At 40.2% G+C, this 19,692-nt stretch overlaps 1 protein-coding gene and 2 pseudogenes across 1 annotated transcript; 2 read left to right on the plus strand and 1 right to left on the minus strand.

The window, feature by feature from the left end:
* Nucleotides 1-1,523: 1,523 nt before the first annotated feature.
* Nucleotides 1,524-5,165, minus strand: LOC136519490 (uncharacterized; annotated as a pseudogene).
* A 10,650-nt stretch (nucleotides 5,166-15,815) lies between these two features.
* LOC136524078 (uncharacterized) lies at nucleotides 15,816-16,605 on the plus strand. The gene is made up of 2 exons (XM_066517556.1): nucleotides 15,816-16,529; nucleotides 16,573-16,605. The coding sequence occupies exons 1-2, from the start codon at nucleotides 15,816-15,818 to the stop codon at nucleotides 16,603-16,605; spliced, it is 747 nt and encodes a 248-aa protein (XP_066373653.1).
* Nucleotides 16,606-16,610: 5 nt separating this feature from the next.
* On the plus strand, nucleotides 16,611-18,425 carry LOC136524079 (uncharacterized; annotated as a pseudogene).
* Nucleotides 18,426-19,692: the final 1,267 nt, after the last annotated feature.

The raw sequence follows: 19,692 nt of genomic DNA on the forward strand, positions 1-19,692 counted from the left end.
ATCATTAACTGAGTACTAGTATGACATTGAAGATGTGGCTGCAGTGCAAGTTTAGAGAGGAGAGGGAATCGACGAAGATGGGGACATACTTGACCTTGTGGTGGTCATGGCCCTCCTCGATCTTGCTCATAATGCATGTTAGGAGCTTCTACCGTCGATGTTGTCCACACAGAAATGGCACAGAAAATGATTACAGCCTAAATAGGGGTGGCACGCATAACACATGTTCATTCGGTGCGACAGACATGGGCCATGTACCAAAAGGGTCCTAGTTCAAAGTCGTTCTATTAACAGCGCTAGTACTAGTACCACTGTCATTGCACCACTCTAGACTCAGTCATCAACTGAGTACTAGTATGTCAACTCATGAATAAAACCTCGATCCAAGCATCTCTCATGATGCTTCGGTTGTATACATGGAGTAATAGAGGAAGTCCTATAAGTGGAGAGTCAAGCTCAAATGCTAATACAACATCGAAGGTGTGGCCACAGAGCAAGTTCAGCGAGGAGAGGGAACCGGTGACCGATGTATTACTGATCAATATATATATGTCCTTGTTATTCTAGATAATGGACAAACATGGCCAAAAGATTTAAAAATAAGCTCTTTAAATAGGTTTCGTAGGGATAAAAAGACTGTAACAAATAGTTTTTTTAGAGATAATAGTTAGGTACGTGCTTGAAAATAGTTTGAAAAGTAGCAAAAAAAAGAAGATGTGGCTGCAGCGCGAGTTCAGAGAGGAGAGGGAATTGGCGAAGATGGGGACATACTTGACCTTGTGGTGGTCATGGCCCTCCTCGATCTTGCTCATAATGCATGTCAAGAGCTTCTGCCATCGATGTTGTCCACACAAAAATGTCAGAGAAAATGATTACAACCTAAATAGGGGTGGCACGCATAACACATGTTCATTCGGTGCGACACACATTGGACATGTACCAAAAGGGTCCTAGTTCAAAGTCGTTCTATTAACAGCGCTAGTACTAGTACCACCGTCGTTGCACCACTCTGGGCTCAGTCATCAACTGAGTACTAGTACGTCAACTCATGAATAAAACCTCGATCGAAGCAAGTTCAGCGAGGAGAGGGAACCGGTGACCGGTGTATTACTGTATATATATGTCCTTGTTGTTCTAAATAATGGACAAACATGGCCAAAAGATTTAAAAATAAGCTTTTTAAATAGGTTTTGTAGGGATAAAAAGACTGTAACAAATAGTTTTTAGAGATAATAGTTAGGTACGTGCTTGAAAATAGTTTGAAAAGTAGCAAAAAAAAGATGTGGCTACAGATATTTAGAACTGTTGTCATCTATGCAGATATTCGGAACTTTTGTCTAATTTTCAGAACTGTATAACAAGGGAGATGCAGTGTACAGAATAAATTTATCAGGGCACAACTACAAAAGCAGTGAAGCACAACAACACAACATAGCATTAACAGATGCAGTGTACAGAATAACTACAAATTACATAACAGAACACTAGAATAGAACAGTAGTGCTGCACATATCCATCAAGAATTAAAAATTTAAAACAAACCAAGGCCAATGGCCCAATTCAACTGCACTGTCTAGAACAACTACAATACAGGTTATTTAAATTGAAACCACAACTAAATCTAGTCGTATTCGCTATCATCGTCATCTTCTGGAGGGATTGTCGAACCTTCATTATCACTCACATATTGCCATCCAGTTTCATCTTCGCTGTCGGCTGACTCATCTTGTTGCCCTTCCGCTTCTCTTTGTCTCTGGAGGTCATCAACTACACTAGCATCAACACGAACACCATCTTCACTAACTGGCTGCTCATTTTCCAGACATCCTTCAGTAAGTTGAACATGCACACCTTCACAATCATCGTCTTGGTAGGACAATACCGTGGCATTGGGTATATCCTCATTGTCATTTTCAGCCACACTCTACAAGTGTCTGTGTGAAAATTTTTGAACAACACGCCATTTCTCAAGATACTTCATGTCTAACAAATAAAATACCTTTATTGCCTGTGTCGCTAGAATAAAAGGATCATCCTTGTACCACAAGCTATCATGGTTTATGCTTTTGAAGAACCCATCTTCCTTCATTCGGAACTTCTTTCCATGAGTGTCAAACCAATCACATCGAAATAGAACCACTGTCCTATTGCCACCTGAATCTACATTCTATCTAAGCTCAATTATTTCCTTTAAGGAACCATAGAAGTCAATATCCTAGTTGTCATGTGTACCCTCAGCCATAATTCCACTATTTTGTGTTCTTCTATTTTTCTCACGGTCTACAGCGTGGAATTGAACACCATTAACAAGACATGCTGAATAAATTCAAACTCGTAGATCAGGCTCACATGGTAGTGCAAATAGCTCATCATTTATGACTTGTCCTTCCACATAACAAAGTTTTGCAATCTGCACAAAAAATTAATGGACATAAAAAATTTTCTTCTTAAACCAGGAAAAAAAATGATGAAACAAATTAATTGAGATCAAACTCACGTGCTTCTTAAACCATGAAGAAAATTGCTTCTCAAGGGTTTTTTGAACATTAGGACATCCTTCATTCTTCAACTCTTTCTTGTATATCCTGAAAATGATAGTTAATTCAAACATTAGGGCTAATAACTAAGTTACAAGAAACAATGAAAATAGTAGATGGGCTGACATACTCAATATATGGCTCAACCTCCGGACAATTGTTTAGTACGAACCAAACCATTTTTCATAATCATGCTCAGCATATGTAAGACTTGGTGCTCCAAGAACATCAGCTCCATGCTGGAAAACAGATAGGTCTCCTCTCACAATAGCAACACGCTCTCTATTCCTGCCCTCTCGATTGTGTCGTGTCTCAACATCATTATCAAAGTACCTCGAGCAAATAGTCAAGCACTCAGCGGCAACATATGCTTCTGCAATGGACCCTTCAGGCCTTGCCATGTTCCTCACAAACCGTTTCAATGTTAACAACCTTCTTTCTACTGGGTACATCCATCCATATTGTACTAGACCTCTAAGAATTGCCTCTTCAGATAAATGGACAGCCAGGTGTACCATCACATCAAAGAAAGAAGGAGGAAATATTTTCTCAAGCTTGCACAAAATGATTGGGATGTCAGCTTTCAGTCTTTCCAACACATCTAACTTCAAAGTTTTTGCACAAAGTTGTTGAAAAAAATTACCTAATTTAGCAAGGGCTTCATATATGTCCATGTGCATGATTCCTCGGACAATAGCAGGTATAATCCTTTGAAGAAGAATGTGAAAATCATGAGTTTTCAGTCCTTGGAGGTTGCATCCATCTGTAGTAACACATGTTGCTAAGTTGGAACCGTATCCATCTGGAAATTTTACACTCTTCAAAAAATCACAAAAATGCTCTGTCTGTGTTTTAGTCATTGTGTAGGGGGCATGAGGAGTACTATATGAATCTCCATCATGGATCAAGTGTAAATGCTTCCTAATACCCATATCTTCCAAATCAAGCCTAGAATTTATACCATCCTTTTGACTTCCTAGCCGTGCCTAGAAATGTACCAAGGATATACTCACATATATTTTTCTCAATGTGCATCACATCAAGATTATGTCGTAGCTTCAAACTTGACCAATATGGCAAACCCCACAAACATGACCTTCGCTTCCAACATTGGCCCTCTTCGTCCCGCTTTCTTTTTTTGCTTTTAGGATGCTTTCCTGGTCTGACATCCTTGACCCTCTCTAGTTGCTCCATTAGCTCATCCGTGGTAAATTTCTCTGGCTTCTCATGATTTTCAACATTACCATCAAACACCTTGCTCCTCCTCCATCGATGGGCCCTAGGAAGGAAACGCCGATGGCCAATGTAACATATCTTATTCCTTATCCTTTTGGAGCAAGGGTTTTTGTCACAATGCACACAAGCATAATAACCTCTTGTGACTCTACCTGACAATGTGCTCAAAGCAGGATAATCATGAATGCACCATATTACAGCGGCATGTAAATCAAATTTCTTCTCACTAAGTGCATCAACAGTAGGGACGCCTTTCCAAAGCTCTAGGAACTCCTCAACAAGTGGCTCCAAGAAGACATCAATATCCTTTCCTAGGCATTCTCGACCAGGGATAAGTAGGCCCATGATAAAGTTGGATTGCTCCACACATTCCCATGGAGGAAAGTTGTATGGGATAAGAAACGCTGGCCACATGCTATACGAGGAGCTCATTTTACCAAATGGATTGAAACCATCAGTAGCGAGGCCAAGCCTGATGTTCCTTGCATCTTCTGCAAACCATCCATACTTCCTGTCAAAGTCTTTCCATGCCTCGCCATCAGCTAGATGGTTGAGCTCATTCTCCACTGGCTTCCTCTTCAACTTGTGCCATTGCACCTCCTCTGCTATTCTTTTGGAAGAAAAGATTCTCTTCCGCCTAGGAATCAATGGAATCTTCTTTCTTGCATCATTGTCTTTCCATCTTGATTCACTACAAACTGGACAAACATCATTTTTTTCTAAATTCTTCCGAAACAGAACACAATTATTTGGGCACACATGAATTGAATTGTATCCGAGCCCCAATGCATGGATAAGTCTCTTTGCTTCCTGGTATGATGCAGGAATAGAGCAATTTGGGAATGATGATGACAACAACTTCAGTATCGATGTGAATCCACCATTAGAAATTTGGTAAAATGACTTGATATGAAGTAACTTCACCACAAAACAAAACCTTGTGCAAGGACCACCAGGGGACAATTGTTGCTTCATCTCTTCCAATAGAATTGCAAACATAGACTTTTTCCCTTTACCTTCCTCTTCAGCTGTGTACAACTCCTCTACCATACCACGAATTCCATCATCAGGGTCATCTTCTTCATCCACATTCATGCCAAAATCCTCATTGAGACTAGTATGTTCATCAACATGGTCATCAATTTCATGTGGTACAACCTCCAATGGTTCTCCATGATGTATCCATCTAGTGTAAGTAGTAGCCATCCCATAAATATACAAGTGATCCTGCACCTGTCCTTTAGGTTTGCGAACCCGATTCAAACACTTATGACATGGACAGAGCATCTCTTCATCGTCATTGAATCTCTCGGAAACAAAGGTCATGAATTCATTCACCCCATTCATGTGTTCCTCGCTGAACATCCTACTGTTGATCCAAGATCTATCCATTTGCACAAAATCATGAGATACACTTGCTCAAATTTTTTTACATATATATGATACTTGACCAAAATTATCAAACATGTGACATGTCATTATTTATATGAAATCTGTACACAATAGTTGAGCATTGCTTTATCTCCAATAATGGGTTAAATAAATCTACACTAACCTTTATTTTAATTCTTGCTAACAAACAAACACTAAGATACAATTTGGTATTATCATGAACTGTTGCCCTACAATTGGCGCAAAGCTGTGAGCAACTACTAAGCACTAAGATGCAAGACTACTTCAGTAAGCAAATCAGTACCTTTCTTGCAGGCTAGAACTACGAGCAAAACAAATCAAGGGAATTCTGCTAGCTTCTGGGGAGATCTGCGCTTCTCGCCAAGCCGCTCCACGTCACGCCGCTGGATGCTGGATGCGGTCCGCGCAGCCGCCCACTGCCGCCCTAGACGCGCGAGGTCACGAAGGTGGATCCACCGCTGTCCGCGTCCGCAACCGTTCGCGAGCTAAAAGTGTACGAGGACATAGGGTATATTACCTTGTTATATTTGGACATATAGTATCACGTGTGCCAATCAACAAAGTTATCTTTGTAGCTCAGTGGTATGTTCACTTCCTAGGAACCACGAGCGTGCGTGTTCAAGTCCTCCCATATGCGCTTTTTTTTTACATTTTGCTGGGGTGCGAACAGGTGCCCGCGGCCTATTGGGCCGAGCGGCTGGGGCGCGGCCTGTTGGGCTGAGTATGCCAGATGGGCGTGAACAGGCGCCCTTTTAGCTAGGGCGTGGGCTGTTGGGCCGAGCGCCTGGTGGCCTATATTGAAGAAAAATTAAACAGTAGAAAAAAACAAAAAATCTGACCACGTGGCAATAGGACATGCCAACATGGACAAGTGTATTTAAAATAATTCAATAAAATAATTTGTGATGCACAACCTTTGTCATATACTTATGACATTCAAAAATTAGTCCTTATGACATAGCAAATATTGTCACCGGATAGAATTAGACTAGTAATATGACATTTGTTGTGACATACAACTTTTTATTGTCATTAAGTCAAAATGCCTAAAGTAGAATGTCATAAACCAGATGATATAATGACATTATGACCTGTTGTCATACTAAATATGTCAAAAAACCACACATTTCTTGTAGTGCAAGTAGAGGAATGTGTACGAAGGAAGCCTTAGCAATGTTTTTGTGGGCATGTGGTGCACCTCAATCATTTAGGCAAGTAAAGAACAAGTTCACCCACTCATTAGAAACTATTAGCATGAAATTTACAGAGGTACTTAAGTGTGTCATGCAGTTAGCTTTTTACATTGTGAGGCCTACATATCCACATTTTGGTTCTATACATCCTAAGCTACAAGAAGCTATGTTTTAGCCTCATTTCAAAGATTGCATTGGTGCAATCGATGGCACACATATACCAGTAACTGTTCTATTGCATGAGCAACCTAAATACATTGGTCGCCATGGTTATGCTTCGCAAAATGTAATGGCGGTCTGTGACTTTGATATGCGGTTCATATTTGTTGTCACTGATTGGCCCGAATCTGTGCATGACAGTCGTGTCTTATTGGATACTCTAGTCACATACAAGCAACAATTCCCACACCCTCCCGAAGGTATGTATCTTTTGGACTCAAATCATTTTTTTTTGCAATTGACAAGGATATGAGGTGTTAAGTAACCTACAATTACAAAGTGTAGGGAAGTATTATCTCATCGATTCAGGATATCCTAATAAAAATGGATATCTTGCACCATACAAGGGACAAAGGTACCATATTTCTGAATGGCGACACGGTCGTACTCCAGTGGGATTCAAGGAGGTGTTCAATAATGCGCATTCAAGTTTGAGAAACATGATTGAGAAGTCATTTGGAGTCCTAAAGATGAAATGGCGCATTCTCTTGAAGATGCCCAAATATTCAGTGAACAAGCAATAAAAATTATAGTTGCTTGTATGGTCCTTCACAATTTCATTAGAGATAATTCCATAAATGATGCTCACTTTCAATCAAATGTCCAAGAAGAAGGTACAGATGGACCCGAATCTAGCTCGGGTGAAGGAAGTGCTTCCAGAGATGATATGGATATGAGTGCTTTGTGTGATGCTATAGCCACGACTATGGTTGGTTGATTAACTATTGTATCGATCTCAATTTGTCCAGACTTTTGTTAATTTTATATTGCCTACACATTAGTTATTGTCACAAACTAATTATTATGAAAACACAAAAAAAATAGTACCATAATTGTTTTCAGCTCGTATTCAGTGAACAAATGAGGTGCCATCAACCTCAGGGGCATACAGGTCATTTTGCACTCAGGACAAACAATCTAAGGGCAATAATCAGGATTGCCAAACACACTTAATTGTTTAGACAGCAGATTCTTTTCATCGCAGCTTATCAAAAAATTATGATCAGATTAAAATCGATTCTCAGATAAGTGTTCCTAAACAGGGCCTATGTTAGTCATCGTGTTTGCTTCTGTGAGCAGAACACACAAGCACATATACGATATCATAAATGTTTTGCTATTTTTTGGATTAAGTGGAAATTGTCTAAATATCTAACACTTCACCCAATAAAATTTGAATTCTGAGCTTGGTTGCTTAAGAGAAAATCCATTAAGCCAAGAACTCAACATATTAGGTATATTAGAAGGTGGTTGAATGCAACACTTCTAACATATACGATATCATAAATGTTTTGCTATTTTTTTTGGATTAAGTGAAATTATCTAAATATCTAACACTTCACCCAATAAAATTTGAATTCTGAGCTTGGTTGCTTAAAAGAAAATCCATTAATCCAAGAACTCAACATATTAGGTATATTAGAAGGTGGTTGAATGCAACACTTCTAACAATTGTGTACAGGGTAATCCACTGTTTTCAGCTATGCCTAGCAATTGCTGGTAGAAGTTCGACACCACCTACCGTTTTCCTTCATGAGATAGATGTGATAATCTAATCACCATGTAGCAATTTATCAATAAAATTCCTTCTCTAGCCGCAAAAAAACATCACCATGTTGCAATTTATTAATAAAATTCCTTCTCTAGTCGCAAAAAAACTTCTCTTACGATATCTAATATGATGGTTAAAGAATGAGGTGTTTGCATTCCCCTCCCAAAAGTAGAGGATCGGATATGGGGAAAGTAGTCCTGCAAATGTTCCCTCGAAGAGAGGCCAAGCCCCTGTGTTGACGTCGAATTGGATCACACATCAGTCAGGGCTAGATCGTCTGGATCATCATAGATCAAAGAACGCATTGACAATATCACACTTACATGGTGAAGCACCGAGAGATTTACAAGCAAACCACAAAAGGATAATCAATTATACTTGCGTGACGAAGAATGACTAGTTTCCAAGCAAACTAGCAAACGACCGTCAAAGCTCTCATTTGGGAGGGACCCCATGGGGGCAAGGATAACGCCGGGTTACCCTAGGTCGGCCAGCAAGCCTAGGGTACCATCCTTGATTATCGGATCAAAGGGTGAACGACAACATGAATGTTTTTTTTATGCCTTAAACTTTTTAAGTACAAGCTGTCGTATCTGAACTTATGTACTTTGACGACAGAGTCCATTATACACTTTGACTGTTAAGAGAATCCGACGATACACGAGAGGGTTTGAGGGCAAGAACCGGAGAAGGCGTAGATGAGAACGCGACTACACAAGGTCCCGACCGTGTGTCCGCGACGCGACGTTTTGGTCCTCAGACTTCAATCAACGCACCTTTTCCGGTTTTCCATGGGCTCGTACGTGTGGGCCCCTGATTTCTTGGGCACTTGACCGTCGCTCCGGCCACCTAGGCGCAGAGCTAGGCCTGCTTTGTCTTGCGCCGAGGGCAGTCCCAATGAAAAAAACTAGTAGTTTCTATAACATAGGATATTGTACCAAAAAAAGTACTCCTTTCCAACCCATGGTTTCTATGAGTAATAACTATTTTCTCTTTCTCTCTCCCAACTCTATCTTTTCCTCCAATGGGAGTGCGACACGAGCTCCCTAGAAACTGGTGGTTTCTCCCCAATGGCGATTTCATGGTTTCTTGGTGCATTGGGTCAAGAGTAGACCTGGTTTCTTCATGAAGAAACCAGGTCTATGATTTTTGCTCTCTTTCTTCATTAATTACGTTACCATGTCAGCATTTTGCTTACATGGCAAGTCATTTAATGAGGATAGAAACCATCATCAATGCACCATTGGGACTGCCCTGAGCACAGCCATGCGTTGCCTTAGGCCTGCTGTAGTTCCTAAAAATTTTTACCCCCAACTATCACATCGAATCTTGCGATACATGTATAGAGTATTAAATATAAATAAAAATAATAATTGCACAATTTGGTTGGAAATTGCGGGACGAATGTTTTAAGACTAATTAACCCATGATTAGCCATAACTGCTACAGTAACTGACACGCGCTAATGATGGATTAATTAGGCTTAATAAATTCGTCTCGGAGTTTTCAGGCGAGCTATGTAATTAGTTTTTTTATTAGTATCCAAAAACCCCTTCCGATATCCCCGAAACATCCGACGTGACATCCAAAAATTTTTATTTCGCGAACTAAACATAGCCTTAGTGCTCACCACGGGCAATTAGGCCTTGTTTAGATTGCAAGTTTTTTCACTCTCTCTCCATCACATTAAATCTTTGGACACATGCATGGAGTATTAAATATAGATAAAAAAATAACTAATTACACAGTTTGATTGTAAATTACGAGACGAATCTTTTGAGGCTAGTTAGACCATGATTGGACAATAATTGTCAAATACAAGCGAAAAGTGCTACAGTGCCAAATACTGATTCCTAACCTCAATCTAAACAAGACCTTGATATCTCTTCCGCCCTTATTAGGTTGTTGCTATTGAACGTGCGGAACTACTCCGGTGTTGGCATCCGTTCCATCGGATGAGGGAAAACACATATATAGTGACATTTCCCCAGACGACCCTGTATTCCTCATGGTCGCACCGCGTCGCCCGCTCGCCTTCTCCAGTGCAAGGCGCCTTGCCGCGTCCTTCTCCAGCACGGGAGTGCCTCACGGTGGGAAGCCGTACTCGCGTCGACCACCGTTGCTGCCTCCACCGCGGGTGCCCGCTCGTCGGGGGCACTGCATCCACCCTATGGTCGGGGGCAGCGCAGCGGCTCACCGAGGGACGTGCAGCCACCGGTCTGCTGGATTCTGCTGTGTCTCCAACCGTCCAGCTGTCAGGTTTTTGCTGAAAGCGCATGTTGTAAGCGTATGTTTTAAGTGTTTCAGATGTTTCACAGATATGTTGCAAGTATTTTATAAGGATGTTGCATATATTGTAATGGCTACACACGTATGTTGCAAGCGTCTGTTCCAAATGTTTCATCTGTTTTCAAATATATGTTGCAAGTATTTTATCTGGATGTTGCATATGTTTCGCACATACGTTGCAAGTGTTTTGTCTAGATGTTGTATATGTTTTGCAATGGCTTTTAAGTTTTTCAGGTGTTTTGTAGGTTTGACACGTATATTACAAGTGTTTCAGCTGTTTTGTACGTATATTGTAAATGTTTTATCTCAACGTTATAAAAGCAGATCTAGTGTTATATGTTCGTCGTAAGACTCACCTTCTACGGTCGCGTGCTGCCGCTGCTGGCTGCCGTGCATGCATGTGGGAAGCCAAGGGGTGCAAGCGGTTCCCGCGGTGGTGTGGCGGCACGGGCCCGGCGCGCGAGCGAGACGCAGCGCGGCGTAGTGCAGACGCGTCGGCGCTAGCACTGCCGAACAAGTGAATGGCTTCTGTTGAATTGAATGCGACCATTTTTGCGCCAGAACCCGTCAACCCGACGTGCCACCCACGCTCACGTGCTACTCCAAACTGAAAGCGAACAAGTAAGGCAACGGTGCTCCTTCTACATACACTGGGCCTCTATCGTGAAGGCCCAACGGGCTTACGCTTTAACAGTTTGCTGCCACATTTGTGTGGAAAATCAGAAACCCTTGTAACAACGTGAGGTTCAATCATGCGTTGTGGCATCACCATCTTGAGATCCTAGATTGTAGGAACATGTCATAAGAGTTACACAAGTTTAATTTTCATTTACTTCTTATCTGATAGAATGTCAAATGACAATATATACTTGTCATCTATAGCACTAGCCCAAACAATATTGACCATAAATGACATGCATTGTTTGTTTATATTTATATTTATTCTTTTAACATGTTTTCAGCTCTAATTAATGATAATTCAATCTTACTTGAAGTATCCCATGTTTATGGTAACATTGCTGAACTGTCATGTAGATATAATAACTTAGATCTAGTGATCATGTGACATTTGATGGGACCATTAAGTGGATTTGAAGTACTACACTTTATTTTGTTGGCTCTAATATTAAGTAAAAAAAATTCTCTATGCCACTGAAAGACCACATTGGTTTTGACGTGAGATAAGTTGTCCAAGACCGCAGCACCGGCAACAATTACAAGGCGAGTTGTTAGTTGCATTGTTGGGCTCTATTTGGTTAGTCGTGCTCTGTGTTGCAGTCCAGAGCGAGTGGAATTGCTGAGTCGTTAGTTGGGCCGTTGTTTCTACAAAGTTGATTCAGAGCAGCAATGTTTAAGCAAGTAGTCGTGGTCGTCGCTGTGCATTATGATTTGTGAGGCAGTCTAGTTCAAGTTACTACGAGCTTCGTCAAAGTTCAACGTTGGTCCAATCGCAAGTGCCAAGTGGTGATAGTTAGGGACTTAAGGTTGGGATTTTAACCCCATAGTTGTACGGTTTTGGGTAAGATCTCTCTTATAAACTACTCCCTCCATTTCATGTTATAAATCGTTTTGGATTTTCTAAATATATAGCTTTTACTATATATCTAGATGTATACTGTGTCTAAATACATACTAAACACTATAAATAAATCTAGAGAAAACAAAAACAATTTACCATTTGAAAGAGATGGAGTATGTCAATTCTCATTTTCTAAAAATATTATTGTGAAACAAAAACTTCGTCGTCCTTTTTTGCATAAACATTAGCAGCATTCCCACTTTCTTTTTTCAAATCTAGGATAATTGGCCCTTTGCATCACTGGAAGAAGCGCTCCCCCCCCCCCCCCCCCCCCCCCCCCCCCCCGCTTACAGAGGCAGGCCGGCAGGCCGCATGTGCCAAATTGGTCTAGTAAAGGTGAGCAACCCAGTAGGCTATTTACAGAGACGATTTGGTCTAACTGCAACAGTCCTCTAGTTTTACATGAGACATCTCTACCACTACACTCAAATTTATGATTGAACATAATATTTTATTCTTTTATATTACCATTCTATAATCTTGTATTGAATATTTTAACTACTAAATGATCTCAATGAAAAAAGTTTCAACTACAAAAATTTAGATCTTGTCAAGCACTACAACTTTGATATATAGAGCGTGCCTCCATCCAAGATTGTTTTAAAAAATTAAAAATTAGAATCTCAAAATATGAGAACTTAAAACAAATATTTGAGATTCTAAAAAAATTAAATAAAAAACTTCTAACATCAAGGCTACATATCACACTGACTACTATAAATTTGATATTTCAAGGTTGGCTACAATTTTTAATTTGAATTACAAAATCCATGAATTTTAAACAAATATTTGACACTCTAAATGACTTCAAATCAAAAACTTGTTAACTACAATGTTGTATATTGTCCTGATAGCTAAAACTTTGGTGTATACTATGTTAACATCTGAGATCATTCAAAAATTTAAAAAAAATCAAATTCTGAGAAATTGAAATACAATTCTTGGACTATAAATAATTTCAAATAAAGAACTTATCAACTACAAAGTTGTAGACTATGTCAATATCTACAATTTAGATATAAAACCTATCTCTATTAATGAGGGGATCTGTCTCCTAAAATTCTTTTTGTAGTAGTGTTACTATTATATTTTCAACAGTCAATAATTTAAATTGGAATAGAATTTAGATGAAAAGAAGTCATTTGTCTTTAGTTGTAGGGAAAGTGTGTAGTGGCATGTAGATTTAGATGACTATGCTACTGATAAGCTATTAAACCAGTGTTCTTCATAAACAATTTTCTTTTCTTTCATGTTAATGGAAGACTTGGTGATATTGGTCACAGTGATGATTCGAGAGGGATCAAGATGAGGGGACCAACATTACTATCGCAAATGGTTAGCGTTAATCGTCCATATCCCATGGCGGGTGTGTGACCGTCTCTGTAAATCGATTGTATTAATATAGGCAAACACCTTAAAATGACTGCCTACCGAACCTGAGACCTATTGCGCAACAATAACACCTCGCTAAACTACACCACACACTTATTTGTGACTTTGCATAGTATGCTATCTTTTTATATCAACATTTCATAATCTTATATTGAATATTTTGCAAAGTTTTAAATCTCCGGCTATAGCTAAAGCTATAGCCGGAGATAGCTGCCGCACAACGTAGAAGCTAAGATAACTAATTTTTTGCGCTAAGAAACAAAAACTGCTAATAGCCGGAGATCTGCGGAGATTGCCGCTAAACTGAGCTTCTTTTAGCGGCAGCCAAAATTTTCGCGGGCCAGAAAATGAGTTGGGCCTCCGGCTGGCCACCTAGCCCAATTTTCCCCCACCCCCACCGTAACCCAGCAACCCTAGCTCACTCCCACGCTCGTGACCCGTCTCTCTCGGTCTCTCACTCTCTCTACCGCAGAAAAGGAGGCGGCGGCGGAGGCGGCTTCTGCTTCGGCGGCGGCGGCGGAGGCACACCGACGAGGGGCCCCCAAGCGGCGTGGCCAGCCGGAGGCCCAACTTCAAGCTAGCCCCCCCCCCTCCTTCTGATTCGGCGGCGGCGGCTGCGACGCGCCGGTGAGGGCCCCCCAAGCGGCGCGGCCAGCCGGAGGTCCAACTTCAAGCTAGCACCCCCCCCCCAAGCGGCGCAGCTAGCCAGAGCTTCAAGCGGCGCGGCTAGCCGGAGATCCAAGTGGCGGCGGCAGCGGTGTACAGCATGAGTACGGGCGAGGCAGCACGAGCAGTTCTTCGTCTTCCCCAACCACGAGCGGCGCGAGTCTGACGAGGAGGTCTGTTAGCGTTGGGTGCTCCTCGTCTCAGAAGCACTGAAGTAGCAGTAGAGCACCAACGGCGACGGCATGGCACAACAATCTGGTCAGTGCTCACAACCTCCTCTCTTTTTTTGCTTGTATGTCGCAGTCTCGCAGATCTCACTATATGTAAACAAGCTGTCAATATTTGTTACCTCTAATTTCAATATTTCATATACTTGCCTCCCGTGCTTGTTTGGCCTAGGTGGTAATTGATAATAACTGCTTCTTGCAGTGTTGAGTAGTCTTTAGCTTCCAGTTTCTGAGTGACATCCATGTATAGCGAGATCTCATGTATAGCCACTTGAGCCAGTCACCCACGAATCTAAATGCATATGCTGAAGCCAGCAATGGAAAGAGTCTACTTTGTTGAGTCTTGTAATCAAGGACCTGTAAGTCTGTAACCAGTTTGAATACATTAGCCACCTTTTGTTGGTAACCAAAAGATGCAGAAATTATCCATGTTAAGCACAGGCAGTAACACTGGGAAGTTGATTCAAAAAATGGTTATCGCACAGCCATTCACAAGTATGTAAATAAATGACAATAATTGTATCATGAATGCTTCACAGCATGTTATTTGAGATAACTATGAGCATATCTATAATGATATGGTGTCAACAGTCAGCAATTTATTACTAGCAACCAGATGGTGTCCGATTGCTTTGATGCCTGCCTAGTGTATATATCGCATTTATTATTTATTTTCCATTTCCACTAGTCCAGTTGAGTTGAGCAGAATAGCGTATTCAGAAATACATTGAGAGATTAATTGAGAAGATGAATAAATGGCAATACAAAAGGCTCAGTATTAGAAATTTAGAATACCTTAGTCTAGTGCTGCCTCTGCCACTAGTCCAGTTTAATGTGGCTTAGTTTGCTCTTTGTATAGGTAACCCATCTAGTGCTGCCTCTGTCTCAGTAGAAGCTGGACCAAAACAACCTGGTATCAACTCAGATGACCCTACATGGGCTCACTGTTTCTGCCCAGACATAACCAAGAAACATCACCTACGGTGCAAGTATTGTGACAAGCTCTGCAGTGGTGGAATTACAAGAATTAAGTACCATCTTGCAGGAATTAAAGGTTTCAATACTACTAAGTGTGGAAAAGTTCTAGCTCCAGTGCAGCAAGAGATATTTGATTTGCTTACGAAGAAGACTAGTGAAAAAGAACAGAAAAACAAAGAAAAGGAAATGGACAGAGCTGAAGTTAACATAGAAAACTCAGATTGTGAAAGTGGCAGTGAAGGTTCAGATCATGGCAATAATGCTCTTGTGGTGAAGCCAAAGGCGACAAGAGGATCTAGTAGCTCTAGATCTGTAGCAGGTGGTCAAACTATTGACAAGTACTACAAGCCTCCTTCTATAGAAGAATCTGCTAGTATGACACAGAGAGGAATTAATCTAAGCAAAAAGGTTCAAACAGCATTGACAACTCAGAAAAGAGAAGAGAGGAGGGATAGAACTTGTGAGTACATATGTCAGTGGTTCTATGAAGCTAGCATTCCACACAACACAGTCACCCTTCCTAGCTTTGATCATATGTTAGAGGCCATTGGTCAATTTGGTAGAAATCTGAAAGGGCCTAGTCCCTATGAGATGAGTGGACCATTCTTGCAGAAAAGGAAGGAAAAGGTGATGGATGGATTCAAGGAGCATAAGGAATCATGGGAGGTCACAGGTTGTTCTATCATGACAGATGCATGGACAGATAGGAAGGGTAGGGGAGTGATGAATTTAGTTGTGCATAGTGCTCATGGGGTACTCTTCTTAGATTCAGTGGAATGCTCGGGTGACAGGAAAGATGGCAAATATATCTTTGAACTTGTGGATAGGTACATAGAAGAGATAGGGGAAGAACATGTTGTCCAAGTGGTGACTGATAATGCTAGCGTCAATACTAGTGCAGCAAGTCTATTGACAGCAAAAAAACCTTCAATATTTTGGAATGGATGTGCTGCTCATTGCTTGGATCTCATGCTAGAGCATATTGGTAAGCTTGGACCAGTTGAGGAGACCATTGCTAATGCAAGGCAAGTGACTGTTTTCTTGTATGCTCATACTAGGGTGTTGGATTTGATGAGGAAATTTCTTAAGAAAGACTTGGTTCGCTCTGGGGTTACACGATTTGCCACTGCTTACTTGAATCTAAAAAGCTTGCTAGACAACAAAAAAGAGTTGACAAGACTATTTAAATCAGATGAGATGGAGGAATTGGGTTACTTGAAGCAGGCCAAGGGGAAGAAAGCCAACAAAGTGATAAGATCCGAAGCCTTCTGGAAAAATGTTGACATTGCAGTTAATTACTTTGAGCCATTGGCTAATGTGTTGAGAAGAATGGACAGCGATGTACCATCAATGGGATTCTTCCATGGATTAATGTTGGAGGCGAAGAAAGAAATTTCTCAGAGGTTTGATAATGATGAGAGCCGCTTCAAAGAAGTCTGGGATATCATTGATAGAAGATGGGACAACAAGCTCAAGACTCCACTACACCTAGCTGGGTACTATTTGAACCCCTACTACTATTACCCAAATAAGTCAGAGATTGTGAAAGATGGATCATTTGCAGCAGGTGTGATTTCCTGTATTACAAAGATGGTGGCTGGTGATGAAGAAACCCAAGACAAGATAATTGAAGAACTCGACCTGTATCAAAATCAGCAAGGGAGTTTTGGAAGTGAAATTGCCACAAGGTAGCGAAAGAACAAGAATTTCAATCCAGGTGAGGTTGCTGAATCGCTTCACCTCCTATTCATGCTCAGCCATCATTTTGAAAACGCTTTGCCACATTCTGTTCAATAGTGTTGCTTGTGGGATACCATTTTTTAAAAGATTTGCTTGTACAAAATAGCAGCAGGATGGAACTGTTGTAGTTGAAAGTCTAGGTTGTGGAGGTCTTATATTCTTGCTGCAGAATTGAGCCATTCTAATTCAGCCTGGTGTGAACCACATAGTAGTGTCAACTGAATACTTCTTTCATAGTGATTTTTTTTAACCTTTTGACATCTATTAGCCTGGTGTGAACCACTTGAGTATGTCAATTGATTGATGTCCATTTGTAGACATCAGCATTTCGAAACAGAATTGCAATGGCACAGCATGGTTTTATCGAACTTTTTGGCACATAAAGAAAACTTGAGGCTCTTGATCAGAACCAAAAGGAAAAAAACATACACAAAAAACTTGTATATGAGTCAAATTTGGTTTTGATATTGCATTAGTCATAGTTTCTGTGCCAGGTGTGTTGCTGCTGATTAGGACAGGAAGTTTTCTAGCTCAAGCATTGTCTGTACATGTATTTGGTAGACTAGAAAAAAATCTTGAGTCTGATTCTTCTAATAGTTTGGTGTCCCTATAGTCCCATTGTCTGTACATGTATTTGGTAGACTACTTATTTACAGTTAGGTGACTGCAAGCAATAGGCTTAAAGCCATTGCACATTTGCACCTCAATAGCTTTAATTATCTGTACATAGAAAGCACTTAACTCTAGCTGCTACCTGAGGTATCCTCCACCCCACAGTCGGCAGCACCCCCACAACCTTGCCACTCCAAACATTACAAAGATGGTGGCTGTTCAAATTCTAACTTGTTTAATGTTTATGCAGCAAAATAGTGGCTGCACCATGGCACAAGCACACCAAATCTTAGGAAATTGGCAGCAAGGATTCTGAGTCTGACCTGCAGCTCCTCAGCTTGTGAGAGGAACTGGTCAGTATTTGAACAGGTAAAAAGAAAATTATGACATGCATCTTTGTGTGCATGCTATCTTTTTTGAATTTTAATGTTTGTTCATGGAATTTAAATCTGACCTGCAGCCTTGTCTTCACTACTTGACTCGTAGGTTCATACAAAGAAGCGCAATAGGCTACTTCATGAAAGGATGAGAGATCTTGTATTTGTTAAATTTAATTCTAAGTTAAGGAATAAGAGAGAGAAGAAGGATAGAGATCCTTTGGAGAAAGAAGTAGATGATGTTGTGGCAGATGATGATAATGAATTCATTACTGGTATTACGCCTTTGCCAAGTGAAATGGAACAATAACAATGTACACAAGAATCACATAAGCACACACCACAACAAGCACAACCACAAGCTAAAAGGAAAAGGCCTGTGCACCCTAAGAAGAGGAAAGTCAGGAGCATGTAGTCTTTGATGAGAAATGGCCCAGTGCAGCCTGAAGCTCCATCATCCGATTCAGAAGATTGTGCTGATGGTACTCTAATGTAGACTACTGACTCTGATAAGTCTTCCTCTCCCTATGTCTCTGAGTCTGACTAGTGAGACTAGAAGAAATGAAGATTGCAATATTGCCTCGTATTAGTAATTTAGTATCCACTGTCTGATTGCAATATTGCCTTGTCTAATTAAGTGATTAGTGAGACTAGAACTCTTGATGACCTTTTGTGTTGTACTGTTAGCTTTATTCAACTGGTTATGTATCAACTATCAACTGGTTATTGCCTTGTCTGTTAGTTTTAAATGGCCCAGTGCAGCCTGTTGTAATGTACTCCTTTCAATCAGTAATGGTTATGAAGTTATGCCAATGTCATGTCTTTTTTTCATTTTTTTTGCAAAAACAGCTAAATGGTATAGCTGCAGCTATCTCCCGCTATAGCTGTGCTTAGCTGCTGAGAAGGTCAGCAGCTAAGAGGCTTAGCCGGCTATTTAAAACATTGATATTTTGGCTACTAATTGAAAGTTGATGAAAAAAGTTTCAACTACAAAGTTTTAAATCTTGTTAAGCAATACAACTTTAGTATAGTATGTGTCTCCATCTTAGATTGTTTGAAAATAATACAAAATTTTGAATCTCATAATATGTGAATTTGAAACAACTATTTGAGACACTAAAAAACTTTAAATAAAAAACTTATCAACAACAAACATGTAGATCAGGTCCACTAAAACTATAGTGTTAACTATGTGAAAACTCAAGGTTGTTTAGAAATTCTAAATTTTGAATTTCAAAATCTATGAAATTAAAGCACTTATTAGGGACTCTAAACGACTTCAAATAAAAAACTTTTCAACGACAAAGTGATAGATTGAATTGATTACTACAACTTTGGTCTAGACCAAGATTGTTTGGATTTTAAAATTTTAAAATCTATGAACTTAAACAATATTTTCAGACTCCAAATAGTTTCAAATACAAAACTACTCAACTACGAAGTTGTAGATCACGTCTAGAACTATAATTTTGGTATAAAGATTGTCTTCATGTTACTTCATATGAAAAATTTATGAATTATATTTTTGGATGAAACTATATTTAAAGACGGGCAGCTTAAGATGTCCACCCTTGAAAATGGATTTTTAGAGACAAACACTTAGAATAGCTATCTCTGTTAATAGAGATTTTTAGAACGGGCATCCTAAGATGCCCGCCTCTGTTAAATAATGATTAACTGTT

Source organism: Miscanthus floridulus, chromosome 18 (assembly GCF_019320115.1).
Source record: "Miscanthus floridulus cultivar M001 chromosome 18, ASM1932011v1, whole genome shotgun sequence".
NCBI lineage: Eukaryota > Viridiplantae > Streptophyta > Magnoliopsida > Poales > Poaceae > Miscanthus > Miscanthus floridulus.

Bases quoted from the DNA above. Each gene is read 5' to 3' on its own strand.
- LOC136524078 (XM_066517556.1), top strand. From the start codon at position 15,816: ATGTTAGAGGCCATTGGTCAATTTGGTAGAAATCTGAAAGGGCCTAGT. The intron at 16,530-16,572 runs GTGATAAGATCC...TTGACATTGCAG, and splicing joins AGGGGAAGAAAGCCAACAAA to TTAATTACTTTGAGCCATTG.